The sequence below is a fragment of the Scardinius erythrophthalmus genome, assembly GCF_964197995.2.
Source record: "Scardinius erythrophthalmus genome assembly, chromosome: 7".
Lineage (NCBI taxonomy): Eukaryota > Metazoa > Chordata > Actinopteri > Cypriniformes > Leuciscidae > Scardinius > Scardinius erythrophthalmus.
Window position 1 is genome coordinate 23,467,743 of NC_138227.1, and position 14,713 is coordinate 23,482,455.

The following is a 14,713-nucleotide window of genomic DNA, read 5'->3' on the forward strand; positions in this document are numbered from 1 at the left end:
ATAGAGAACAACCTATGACATTTGGAAAAAACATTGAAATTGCTTAATTGCAGTAATACTGTTATTTTGGCTGTGCTAGCCCCCTTTCAATCCGAATCAATTACATGCTTGTGAAATTATTTTGTTTAATAAAATATGCTAAATGTAATTTTAATTTTCCTGATGCATAAACTAATTTATTCAATAAGTATATATTATTGCTCTCTAAATGAGCATCAAAACGCATCAAACTATTTTCTTTTTTGTATATAAGGTTTACCAAATGTTCATTTAATATAGACTGTACTATTTTTTTATATCTGTGTTCACCTGTTCTAATTAATATATTCCAAACCATTTAGAATTGAATTGTATGGTTTGGTTTTAATTTATATATATTCCAAATGTGAATTTAACTTTTTAAAAATAGTACAACATTACATGAAATATCAGAAATGTTATCTTACATTTTAATAGTCCACATGGCTCAAGCCATTATCTGGTATTATACAGTACAATTTAGTAAAGAGAAAGTAATTTTACCCATAGATGAGGGTGAAAATATGGAAATTGAAATTAAATATAACAGCCAATATTAAAAATATTAATAACTGATAGGATTTCTAATTCTGCCTTGTGATATGCATAAAAATTGTGTGGGTCTACTGATTCTGTAAGTACAGTACAGTACATTATTCTGTTATGTGACATGAATATAACCATTTAACAGACACATGAAATATACTCTAATAGGTTCAGTAGGTTTAATGAAAACAGTAGGATGACAAGATGATTTTCTTAAACATAAGATAACTTATTTACCATCATTTCCTCATATTAATTCTGATTCAAACAATACAGAAAGTGCTAAAATTTGTAGATGAGTGACACAGTTCCTCTGTGTATTTGTTCATGAACTTATTTTGACATTGCCTGCATTCAGTTCCTGTGTGTTTATTTCCTGTTTTTGTGGTTACCATAGTTATTCATTGTTTCATTGATTAGTGTCTTACGTGTTACTCATCATGCTGTGGATTTATACCCTGTTATCTTCATTTCTTTGTCTTATGTTAACTTTTCATGCTGGTGTTTCTTACTAATGTTCCTTGTGTTTATTAAATGTGATTTTATCATTCTTCTCTGTCAAGCCTTGTTAATCTGGATTATCATCATCTCTAGCCAGCGCGTGATAACGAGATGGAGGCGAAAGTGGAGGAGAGAAATGCCAAATTTGCCCAGTGGCCTCTGTCCATCATGGCCTCCTAATCCTCCCCATATACTGATTGGCTTCATCACTGTCTCCTCTCCACCAGTAAGCTGGTGTGTGGTGGGCGTTCTGGCGCAATATGGCTGCCGTCGCATCATCCAGGTGGATGCTGCACATTGGTGGTGGTTGAGGAGATTCCCCCCTTCTATGTAAAGCGCTTTGAGTGTCGAGAAAAGCTCTATATAAATGTAATGAATTATTATTATTATTATTATTATTAAATCCTTCTCCACTGAACTTTCCCTGGCATATAGTGAGAATGAACAATGATCAATTCAGTCAAATATATTTATATGTTACTATATATGTACTTTACTTTGGAAAATTAGCGCGTGTACCCCGACAGTAACAGCCTTATCTCACCAAGTCCTTCTGATATTTGTCTCTGGCTCTGATGTCTCTGTAGTGGATAAACATGAGCTAATTCATTTTGGGTATATCTAACAGGCAATCTTTGATCTCATGCATCTATTATTTGTTTCTGGGCAAATCTGTTCTGTCTCAGGGCAAAGTTAAGTTTAATAACTTTATATTTTTATTTAACTTTAACGCTGTACTAGAGCAAATATGCCTTTGTACATATGATTGTTTGTGTATTTTATTGTACAAACTTATGCTTGGATCATGGATATTATTGTTCATTAAATATTATTGTTCAATAAATAATATTTTATATAAAATTTAAATGTTATTGGTGTACCTGGTATTGAGAAATAATAGAACGAATTTTTCAGCGACGGTGTTGGTTACATTGGTAGCTGGCGGCAAGGGACTGTCTTTATGAGCGAGTTAGCGGACAATTCTTTCAGTCAAGTAATTAAAAAATGCTGATTCATTGAGAACAAAACAAGGTTTTGAGCAAGGGAATTATTTGAACTTTTCTCACCACCTATTAAGCGGCTCAATTGTAGGTATGAGAGCGAATCAGACAGAGATGACTTGTTCAAACTGACCAAAAGAGATGAAACTCAGGACCATACATCAGAATATCCTGTAATTTTGGTATCAGCCAGTCTAAAAACTCCACAGCTAAGTAATGCAAAGACATTCGAAGCTTGTAAGAGATGGTCCCAAATAAAGTAAGAATGTTGTCAAATGTTAGGCAGTTAAACCAAGACAAATGGGACCGAAGAGGGAACATCTTGGCTATCACGGAGAAATTAATGAGTTAAGACCCAAAGGTGGGGTCATTCCCAAGACAGAGACCTAAAACAGACCTTCTTTTTGAGACTTCTTGGTGACCTCTTGGATGCAGGACTGAAATCCTCTCTAAAACCCACAGAGACTATGTTTCAATATCAAAATGCATCAGATTATCCCAAAATGATGCTAAGTTATTGTTAAAATCATTTAATTACATAATTCTACATAATGTCTGTTGATAACATAAAGACAAAATAAAGTTTCGAGTCTTTGCATTCAAGTTTCGAGTCGAGTCCCGAGTCAAGACAGAAGTCCAAGTCAAGTTGCAAGTCCTCGAGTTTAAGCTTCAAGTCTTAAACAAGTCATCAGTGCTTTTTGCACAAATTAGTGTCTGTTATTACTATAGTAAATTAAATGTATTCTTATTTATATCTGGAAGGCTTTTAAAATAGGTTCATGACTTAGCAGTTCAATTTCATGATTGCGATAACATTTTCACTAAGGGCACCCATCTACCTCAGTTCAATTTAGGAATTGTTCTTACTTGTGACAAAATAAGGAAAAGGCAGTGAAAAAAAAAAACTATTTTATTGGTAACCGAGTAACAAAGGCAAAATCATTTAATAAAAATAACTGCTACACATTGTGTATGTGTGTGTGAGAGAGAATGTGTCTATTAGTGTATCTAAGCCATTATTTGGAACCTAAAATAAATCGAATAAGAAAAAACATCTGTGAGAAACACAGATGCATAAGAAATAACTGCTACCATAACACACTTTACAAGTGAGAGAGGAAACATGCAACATGGATGCAGACAAACTCATGAAGACATGGTGCGTCCCAATTCACATACTATCCGTCCAAAATAGAATTCGAAAATAGAATTAGTATGTCCCAAATCGTAGTATGTTGAAATGAGTGTTCCAAAGATACCTGGAAGGTATACTATTTCCGGTCAGAATCCGAAGTGCAGATCGATGCGCACTCTAACGGCTAATATTGCCCACAACCCATCGCGCGTTAAACAAGGATTCGGTTAGAACTACAAACTCAAGTGAAAAGTGTTTAAAAACTACAGACATGGAGGACGTGCGAGTCCGGCGGTTATGTAGAAAGGTTTAGATAAAGGGTTTTTTAGTGATTATCACTAACCTGACGAAAATTGATTTATTCAATGTTGTCTACATTATATTGCATCTGCAGCAGTATTGTGAACTTTTGTAAAGATACGTTTAGCCATTAACTTTTAAATGCATCATTATATTCAAATTGCAAACACATGAGGAGAGTCTCTGCAGATGATAGGGTGGCCATTTCCATAACACCGAAAAGGAGGACACTTTGCGGGATTTAGTGAGGCAAGAATAATTGCATAGGACTCTGGTGTACTTGCAACTACAATACAATACAATACAAAGTGCGCAGTGCCTGAAAACATAACATTTCTGGACTTCTGGAAATAACAGAAATACATAAACAAATAATAAATGCGAAAAATAAATAAATATACATTTCAGTTCTTAACAAAGAAGTTCACCCTCTGCAGCAGCTCAGGCGACACCAGCTCCTCCAGGGTCATCATGGCCAAATTCATGCTCTTTTGTCCATTCCGGATGAAATGAGGTCTGACGTTTCGGCATGTTAACGTTATGATATGACGTAGCCAGCACGTGGACTCCACGACTTGGAGTCTTGTATACGTTTTTAACCAATGAGATATCAGATATTTATTTGACAGTGCTTTCAGCCAGTAATTTGTTTGACCAGAGATCTTACGGCATTAGACGGTATGCTGCTGCGGCCCAATAGATTCTAGAGCGGGTTTTTTTAGGCCGATTCAGCGCAATTCCAAAAAGGAGGACAAATGAGTGTTTGGCTTGAGGCTGCACCGGATGGCCAAAATCCAGACGTATGGCCACCCTAGCAGATGAACGTGCAACTATATTTCTCTCTGAAACGGTAGGAAATTGAATTAGATTGAATGGAGGATTTTAACTGTGACAAGATGATTGACAGGGCAGTTTACGGTGACAGGATGCACGCAACAGATCTGTCCATTAAGATGACGAAGTAGTATGTCCCAAAGCCTGCCTACTGTTTTGCTACACACTCAAAAGTATGTACTTTTTCTTCACAAAAGGGAGGACAAATGACTTTACATAAGTTGGCAAATTGGGACGCAGCATCAGTCATTTAAAAAATGCTGTGCTACCATACTTAAAGGGGTCATCAGATGCAAAATTCACTTTTATATGTGTTTGCATATAAATGTGTCTTTGAAGTGTGCGCAACCATCATATAATGAAAAAAACATCCATTTACTCCTTTTTTTATCCTCAAAAAGTCTAAACACACTCAATAATCAAGCCGTTAGGATTTTCTGAGCAATATGATGTCATATTGCTCATGCTCCGCCCACGACCACTGACGGACTGTTCCATATTAGCATATTTCCGCCCTTAGCCATTTGTATACAGTCTGTCAAGGCAGCACTTTATGTGTCTTGTGTCGTCACCCCCATGGAAGAGAGGGGTGGGGTGAGCAGTTGCTCATTGTCATTTAAAGAGACATGCACCGAAACAGGTCGCTGTGAACAGAGCTGTTTTTGAGGAGGTAAAAAGGGTGTTTTTTACACAACCTTTTTTTAATTTTAACCAAAGTATGTTAGAAAGTATGTACTGTGAGGGTCTGTTGGGGAATGTTTGGCAGAGTCCCCTGTCAGAGAGATCTTCAACTTCCATTTCCGGCGGAGCTTCGACCGGATCCCGAGGGAGTCTGGAGATATTGAGTCTGAGTGGACCATGTTCTCCACCTCCATTGTTGATGCGGCCACTTGGAGCTGTGGCCATAAGGTCTCCGGTGCCTGTCGAGGCGGCAATCCCCGAACCCGGTGGTGGACACCGGAAGTAAGGGATGCCGTCAAGCTGAAGAAGGAGTCCTATCGGGCCTGGCTGGCTTGTGGGACTCCTGAGGCAGCTGACGGGTACCGGCAGGCCAAGCGCACTGTGGCCCGGGTGGTTGTGGAGGCAAAAAAAATCGGGCTTGGGAGGAGTTCAGTGAGGCCATGGAGAAGGACTACCGGTTGACCTCAAAGAGATTCTGGCAAACCGTCCGGCGCCTTAGGAGAGGGAAGCAGTGCCCTACCAACACTGTTTACAGTGGAGGTGGGCAGCTGTTGACCTCAACTGGGGATGTCGTCGGACGGTGGAAGGAATACTTCGAGGATCTCCTCAATCCCACCGACACGTCTTCCTTTGAGGAAGCAGAGGCTGAGGGCTCGGAGGTGGACTCATCCATCACCCAAGCTGAAGTCACCGAGGTAGTCAAGAAGCTCCTCAGTGGCAAGTCACCAGAGGTGGATGAGACACGCCTCTGTAACATCGCGTGGCGGTCGGGGACAGTACCTTTGGGCTGGAAGACTGGGGTGGTGGTCCCTCTTTTTAAGAAGGGGGGACCGGAGGGTGTGTTCCAACTACAGGGGGATCACACTTAGCCTCCCCGGGAAAGTCTATGCCAGGGTACTGGAGAGGAGATTACGGCTGATAGTAGAACCTCCAGGAAGAACAGTGCAGTTTTCGTCCCGGTTGTGGAACACTGGACCAGCTCTATACCCTCTCCAGGGTGCTGGACGGTTCATGGGAGTTTGCCCAACCAATCCACATGTGCTTTGTGGATTTGGAGAAGGCATTCAACTGTGTCCCTCGCGGCGTCCTGTGGAGGGTGCTCTGGGAGTATGGAATCAGGGGCCCTTTCCTAAGGGCTGTCTGGTCCTTGTACGACCAGAGCAGGAGCTTGGTTCGCATTGCCGGCAGTAAGTCAGACTTGTTCCAGGTGCATGTTGGACTCCAGCAGGGCTACCCTTTGTTGCCGGTTCTGTTCATAATTTTTATGGAGAGAATTTCTAGGCACAGCCAGGGGCCAGAGGGTGTCAGGTTTGGGGACCACACGATTTTGTCTCTGCTTTTTGCGGATGATGTTGTCGTGCTGGCCCCATCAGACCAGGACCTTCAGCATGCACTGGGATGGTTTGCAGCCGAGTATGAAGCAGCTGGGATGAGAATCAGTGCCTCCAAATTCGAGGCCAACTTCAGGTTGGTGGAGAGTTCCTGCCTCAAGTGGAGGAGTTCAAGTATCTTGGGGTCTTGTTCACGAATGAGGGAAGGATGGAACGGGAGTTTGACAGATGGATCGGTGCAGCTTCTGCAGTAATGCGGTCAATGTACCGGTCTGTCGTGGTGAAAAAAGTGATTTACCGGTCAATCTACGTTCCTACTCTCACCTATGGTCATGAGCTGTGGGTCATGACCGAAAGGACAAGATCCCGGATACAGGTGGCCGAAATGAGCTTTCTCCACAGGGTGACTGGGCGATCCCTTAGAGATCCCGGGAGAAGCTCAGTGTAGAGCCGCTGCTCCTCCACATCGAGAGAGGCCAGCTGAGGTGGCTCGGGCATCTGTTCCGGATGTCTCCTGGATGCCTTCCCGGGAAGGTGTTCCTGGCGCGTCCCACTGGGAGGAGACCCCGGGGAAGACCTAGGATACGCTGGAGGGACTATGTCTCCCGGCTGGCCTGGGAACGCCTCTGTGTCCCCCCGGAAGAGCTAGAGGAAGTGTCTAGGGAGAGGGAAGTCTGGGCATCTCTGCTATCCCTAACAAATGATTAAACAAATGATTAAACAAAATATTATTAAAGTTAGAGCTTATTTAGAGATATCAGCCGAATAGCTTAGTGCAGGCGCTAATGGATCCAAGGTTGTATCTCGTAAATTACCCCATTAATAATGCCTGGAATGGTACCAAACTTCTACAGTAGTACAAATAGGTTCTGTAATAATAAAACAAGGCATTGGAAAGTTTGTAAGTACATCAGGAGTTTATTTAAATAAAACTTGCCTGATGGCTTATGCCACCGCTAACCCGGACATCGAGGTCACTTCCGTGATTTGGGAAAAGCCTGTAAAAATCCTGGCAGAAAGCGATGCACAAGGATGTAGTGTAACGACGCCCAGTTCCAGGAATGCACTAATATTTTTTGGTAGTACCAGTTTGCGACAATTATTAGTTAACACTAATTTCTATGGAATGTTAAATTCACTAGCTTTTCCCTTACACTTGTGAGTTTGCAAATGACTTTTACGGGCTTTTCCCAAATCACGGAAGTGACCTCGACGTCCGGGTTAGCGGTAGCATAAGCCATCAGGCAAGAGTACAGAACCTATTTGTACTACTGTAGAAGTTTGGTACCATTCCGGGCATTATTAGTAGGGTAATGTACGTGATACAACCTTGGATCCATTAGCGCCTGCACTAAGCCATTCAGCTGATATCTCTAAATAAGCTCTAACTTTAATAATGTTCGACCAAGTTTGGCTCGAGGTCATGGTGCAAAGGACCCTAGGTTGAAATTACTCCGTACCATACAATTAAATTTACTCAGTTAAAAGGTATGAACATGATTAAAATATGGCAAGCTGTAAAACAAACAATATTCACTTAGTCAAAATATATTAGATAATGCATGCTGATTATAAAAGTGAAAGAGTAAAATAGAGCATGTACATTGTAGTTGCTTTTATTTTTTTCTTTATTTCCTAGTGATGTTTGGCTCATTTGGTAATGGGGATTGGAGGATTTCATTGAACATTCAGGTAATTTTTTTTTATTTTTTTTTTATTTTTTTTTTGATGGACCTGAATAGTCTGACTGAAAATGAGTATTGTGATAGTGGGAAGTTACATACTTTTTTGAGAATGGAGAAGCATATAATCATGTCAATGAATTACTAATGCACTCAGTAGCCTAAGACGAATAATTAAAATTGAGTTGTTAAATTTAAAGTGATTTAATTTTAAACTGTTTTGGTCTAGTCTCAACTCAAACATTTTCCAAGAAATTTGTATCTCAGCTATATGCTTCTTTATAGCTCTTACTGTAGAATGTCAGCAATTGTGGTCACTCAATATTCAATTTAAGGTATTATGAGGGTTTATTTCAAACTACAGCAAGACTCAAGCATGTTAGTGTTGTCAAAGAAATTAAACTGTTTCCATGAAAAAAAGAAAACCATGTGGCAATGCATGTCAACACATGATTCACGTCAAACAACACGTCATCCTGTGGGAGGTGTCTTTGGTTTTGGAGAGTGATAATAAACAGTGTTATTTGTCGTTGTCAGATGGATGCACAGAGAAACAGACATTTTTATTTATGTCATACCTATGGCATACCTATGGCATATGCACATGACAGATTATTTTTTTGTTTGTGCATTAATACAATTGGTGATTCAGTGAAACTTCTCCAGTTTGGTGGTCAAAGTCAATCAAAGTCAAATTATTTCAAATTTAATAGATTATGCTATTGACATCTAAATAGTTTCCACAGAGGTATGTACTGTATGTGAACTATATCTTATCAATATAATCTGTACTTTATAAAGTCAGTAATTATTAAACATGTTTGTATGTTGCTTTATTGTTCATGTTTGTATGTTTTAATGTTTGTATGTTGCTTTTTAGATAGTCAAATGCTTTTGTAAAAGTCAATGCTTTTTTACATTTTTGCTGTATGAGGTAATTGTGAAGCCGTATAGAGTCATGATCTACACCAATGTCACTGTCTTTACTGAATTCTACCTGCTGGGATTTCCAGGACTCCATCAACAGTATTATGGAGCTGTGGGAGCCCTTTTGTTCTTTGTCTACTTGACACTGGCAGGAGGAAATATCTTTATTATTTCTTTTATTTCTTATGAGAAAAGCCTTCAGAAACCCACCTATTTAATCTTCTGTAATCTTGCTGTGTGTGATCTTGCTTTTGGAACTGTCACACTGCCTAAAGCCATTGCAAAATACTTTTTTAATAGCAGTGAGATATCATTTTATAGTTGCTTAGTGCAGATGTTTTTTGTTCACTACTTAGGGAGTATTAACTCTTTCCTAATGCTATTAATGGCCATTGATCGGTTTGTTGCAGTGTGTAACCCACTGAGATACTGTGTCCTTATTACAAACAAAACAATTTTTATGGCATGTGCTGTGATTTGGGCAATCTGTATATCATGGATGTCAGTCATTGTTTTTAATGCCTTCAATGAACCCTACTGCTCTTCTAATGTAATAACCCAAAATTACTGTGACCAAAATTCAATTATTAATCTGTCTTGTGGAGATGTAAAGCAGAAAAAGTTTGTTTCATTTTCATGTGCTATGTTTGTTCTTTTGGGACCTTTAATTTTCATTATATTTTCTTTTATTGCCATCATCACTTCTGTTTTCAAAATCTCAGACATTCAGGCCCGATATAAAACATTCTCAACTTGCACTCCTCAGCTTATTATCATTTGTCTATACTATGTGCCCAGATGTGTTGTTTATGTGCATGATGTGATAAATGTGAAAATCTCACCTGGCATCCGGGTTATGTTAATAATGTGGTACAGTCTGCTCCCACCTGTTGTCAATCCCATGATATACTGCTTCAGAACCAAGGATATCAAAGATGCATTAAAGAAAAAAATTAGAGCTATGAAAGTGAGCATATGAATAGAGAACAACCTATAATTTTTTTTTTTTTTTTAAATATTGAAATTGCTTTATTACAGTAACACTGTTATTTTGGCTGTGCTAGTGCTTTAAATCCGAATCAATTACACATTTGTAAAATTATTTTATTTAATAAAACATGCTAAATGTAATTTAAATTTTCCTGATGTATAAACTAATTTATTCAATAAATATATTTTATTGCCCTCTAAATGAGCATCAAAACTATTTTAGTTTTTGCATATAAGGTTTACCAAATGTTCATTTAATATAGACTGTACTATTTTTTTATATCTGTGTTCACCTGTTATAATTAAGATATTCCAAACCATTTAGAATTGAATTGTATGATTTTGTTTTAATTTATATATATCCCAAATGTGAATTTACCTTTTTAAAAATAGTACAACATTACATGAAATAACAGAAATGTTATCTTAAATTTTAACAGTCATCATGGCTCAAGCCATCATCTGGTATTATACAGTACAATTTAGTAAAAGAGAAAGTAATTTTACCCATAGATGAGGGTGAAAATATGGAAATTGAAACTAAATATAACAGCCAATATTAAAAATATGAATAACCGATAGGATTTCTAATTCTGCCTTGTGATATGCATAAAAATTGTGTGGGTCTACATTTTTTTGTTATGTGACATGCATATCCATTTAACAGAGACACATCAAATGTACTCTAATAGGTTCAGTAGGTTTAATGAAAATAGTAGGATGACAAGATGATTTTCTTAAACATAAGATAACTTATTTACCATATTTTCCTCATATTAATTCTGATTCAAACAATACAGAAAGTGCTAAAAATTTGTAGACAAGTGATACAGTTCCTCTGTGTCTTTGTTCATGAACTCTTATTTTGACATTGCCTGCATTCAGTTCCTGTGTGTTTAGTTCCTGTTTTCGTGGTTACCATAGTTATTCATTGTTTCATTGATTAGTGTCTTACGTGTTACTCATCATGCTGTGGATTTATACCCTGTTATCTTCTTTTCTTTGTCTTATATTAACTTTTCATGCTGGTGTTTCTCGCTAATGTTCCTTGTGTTTATTAAATGTGATTTCATCATTCTTCTGTGTCAAGCCTTGTGAATCTGGATTATCTACCGATACCGAGTCCCGATCCGATACTTAATACATAAAAAAAGAATAAAGAAGAGCGAAAAACAGATCCAGGATGTTCCTTATTTTTTATTTAATTCACCTTATTTTAACATTCAACAACTCTGTTAACAAACAGAGCACTTCTGTGAGGTAGCTTGAACAATCAAGTAATAAATAACATAAATTCTTCACTTTTGGACTTAGTGCAACAGTAAATATTAAAAAAGTCTAATATATAAACAAATAGCACCTCAACTTAAAATACCCAGCAGGCATGTAAAAAACTAAACAAACTAAAAGTGCCATAGTGTTTGCAAAGCCAGTAATGTGCTTTTAGGAACTGCACTCGCCGGTTTCACACTGCACGCGTTAGCAGAGCGTGCAGCGCGTATTTTTTTCGACGCCCATGTTGACAGATTAGAGCATTCACACCGCACGCAGAGGTGGCACGGCAGCGCGGAGCAGGAGCAGAGCAGAAGCAGCAGTGCCGCGATCGTTTCGGCGCCGAGTCTATTTTTGCTGCGCCGCTTACGCTGAATTAAAGTGACAATGCATTGATCATTGGCAAAATACACCGCAGTTTTATCCAAAAAGTGCATTGATGATATCTATTGTGTTTTAAACAGTCGATCAAATGACCAACAGCAATTTAAAAAGAAAACAACTGTCCAAAAACAAACTTGTTGCCAGAACAATAAAAACAAAGATGAACCAAAAGTTATATAAATTAAATTATTAATAAAATAAGCTTCTTGACTAGTCTTTTCTCTTAAATGTATTTGAAAACGAAATAAAGTAATGCCAACTTATCCATTATAGAGTACTCTGTCTGTACACAACCCGCGGTTCAGCCGCGCGTGATAAACGCTGCCAGTGTGAAAGCAAAACGCGCGTGTCCTGCTCCTGCTCACCATACGCACTGCTCCTGCGCTGCTTACGCTCTGCTAACGTGTACAGTGTGAAACCGGTGTAACTCTGTGCCACCGCATAACTATAGATGTGTTAAAAAATAATGAGAATATATAAAGGCCTACATATCCGAGTCCTGATCGGGAGGTAACGTCCGATTCCGATCGAGTCTGAAACCATGTGATCGGGCCCGATTTCCGATCACGTGATCGGATCGGGACATCCCGAGTCAGGACCACTACCGTCAAATATGATTGACAATTAGCATACAGTTTTGGATTGGCGGTATGGTTCCGTTCTGGGCGAGAACTCCCTGCAACCTAGCATGGATAAGAGCAGGGAGAGCAGCAATAATCCCCCTTGGGGTAAACAGAACAGAACCAACATGAAAATTTGTAAATACAGTGAGGAAAATAAGTATTTGAACACCCTGCTATTTTGCAAGTTCTCCCACTTGGAAATCATGGAGGGGTCTGAAATTGTCATCGTAGGTGCATGTCCACTGTGAGAGACATAATCTAAAAAAAAAAATCCAGAAATCACAATATATGATTTTTTAACTATTTATTTGTATTATACAGCTGCAAATAAGTATTTGAACACCTGTCTATCAGCTAGAATTCTGACCCTCAAAGACCTGTTAGTCTGCCCTTAAAATGTCCACCTCCACTCCATTTATTATCCTAAATTAGATGCACCTGTTTGAGGTCGTTAGCTGCATAAAGACACCTGTCCACCCCATACAATCAGTAAGAATCCAACTACTAACATGGCCAAGACCAAAGAGCTGTCCAAAGACACTAGAGACAAAATTGTACACCTCCACAAGGCTGGAAAGGGCTACGGGGAAATTGCCAAGCAGCTTGGTGAAAAAAGGTCCACTGTTGGAGCAATCATTAGAAAATGGAAGAAGCTAAACATGACTGTCAATCTCCCTCGGACTGGGGATCCATGCAAGATCTCACCTCGTGGGGTCTCAATGATCCTAAGAAAGGTGAGAAATCAGCCCAGAACTACACGGGAGGAGCTGGTCAATGACCTGAAAAGAGCTGGGACCACCGTTTCCAAGGTTACTGTTGGTAATACACTAAGACGTCATGGTTTGAAATCATGCATGGCACGAAAGGTTCCCCTGCTTAAACCAGCACATCAAGGCCCGTCTTAAGTTTGCCAATGACCATTTGGATGATCCAGAGGAGTCATGGGAGAAAGTCATGTGGTCAGATGAGGCCAAAATAGAACTTTTTGGTCATAATTCCACTAAACGTGTTTGGAGGAAGAAGAATGATGAGTACCATCCCAAGAACACCATCCCTACTGTGAAGCATGGGGGTGGTAGCATCATGCTTTGGGGGTGTTTTTCTGCACATGGGACAGGGCGACTGCACTGTATTAAGGAGAGGATGACCGGGGCCATGTATTGCGAGATTTTGGGGAACAACCTCCTTCCCTCAGTTAGAGCATTGAAGATGGGTCGAGGCTGGGTCTTCCAACATGACAATGACCCGAAGCACACAGCCAGGATAACCAAGGAGTGGCTCTGTAAGAAGCATATCAAGGTTCTGGCATGGCCTAGCCAGTCTCCAGACCTAAACCCAATAGAGAATCTTTGGAGGGAGCTCAAACTCTGTGTTTCTCAGCGACAGCCCAGATACCTGACTGATCTAGAGAAGATCTGTGTGGAGGAGTGGGCCAAAATCCCTCCTGCAGTGTGTGCAAAAATGGTGAAAAACTACAGGAAACGTTTGACCTCTGTAATTGCAAACAAAGGCTACTGTACCAAATATTAACATTGATTTTCTCAGGTGTTCAAATACTTATTTGCAGCTGTATCATACAAATAAATAGTTAAAAAATCATACGTTGTGATTTCTGGATTTTTTTTTAGATTATGTCTCTCACAGTGGACATGCACCTACGATGACAATTTCAGACCCCTCCATGATTTCTAAGTGGGAGAACTTGCAAAATAGCAGGGTGTTCAAATACTTATTTTCCTCACTGTATATTTAATTCAAGATTTTAAAGTACAACATTATTCGATAATTATTCTGATTCAAGGGGAATCAGAATGTCAAATCCTGACTGGGCGAGAGGAGGAGCTGGGGATGGAGGAGGGTAATTAGCTCCTGAGAAACGCGATAGCTGCTGATAATACTGAAGGAGCTTATATATGTATATGGTGATAGGCGTCGTATTCCTATAGGTAGATGTGGATCAGCTGAGGGTCAGCTGATGCGAGCTTGACTAACGTGACCTGCCAGAACTAACGCTACGCTTGATTTCTGTCAGGACCACTACCGTCAAATATGATTGACAATTAGCATACAGTTTTGGATTGGCGGTATGGTTCCGGTCTGGGCGAGAACTCCTGCGCATCCATGCAGCCTAGCATGGATAAGAGCAGGGAGAGCAGCAATAATCCCCCAAAACAAAACCATGTGCCAATATCCCCCCTGAAATGAAGAAGTGAAAATTAGATATCAAAATGAATCAGCTGCTTGCTTGTTGTATATCCGCAGTCCAGTTTTAATATTTTATATTAAAATACAGAATACTGAAGTAATCCTGGTGGAAACTTCTGGTTCACACAGAATTAGCAACACTGAATTAGAATTAGCTGGATGGTTTAATGTAACAAGCGTGATGCTGATGCTTGGATATATTTACTCACATATATTTACTGAAATTTACTATTTAATAGTAACTATTTTTACTATTTACTATATTTACTATTTACTGAAAACG

The 14,713-nt window shown here is 39.2% G+C and overlaps 1 protein-coding gene across 1 annotated transcript; it reads left to right on the forward strand.

The window, feature by feature from the left end:
- Positions 1 to 8,987: 8,987 nt before the first annotated feature.
- LOC308693755 (olfactory receptor 52K1-like) lies at positions 8,988 to 9,935 on the forward strand (the record flags this gene model as incomplete). Its single annotated transcript, XM_081370852.1, has 1 exon — positions 8,988 to 9,935. The coding sequence occupies one exon, from the start codon at positions 8,988 to 8,990 to the stop codon at positions 9,933 to 9,935; it is 948 nt and encodes a 315-aa protein (XP_081226978.1).
- Positions 9,936 to 14,713: the final 4,778 nt, after the last annotated feature.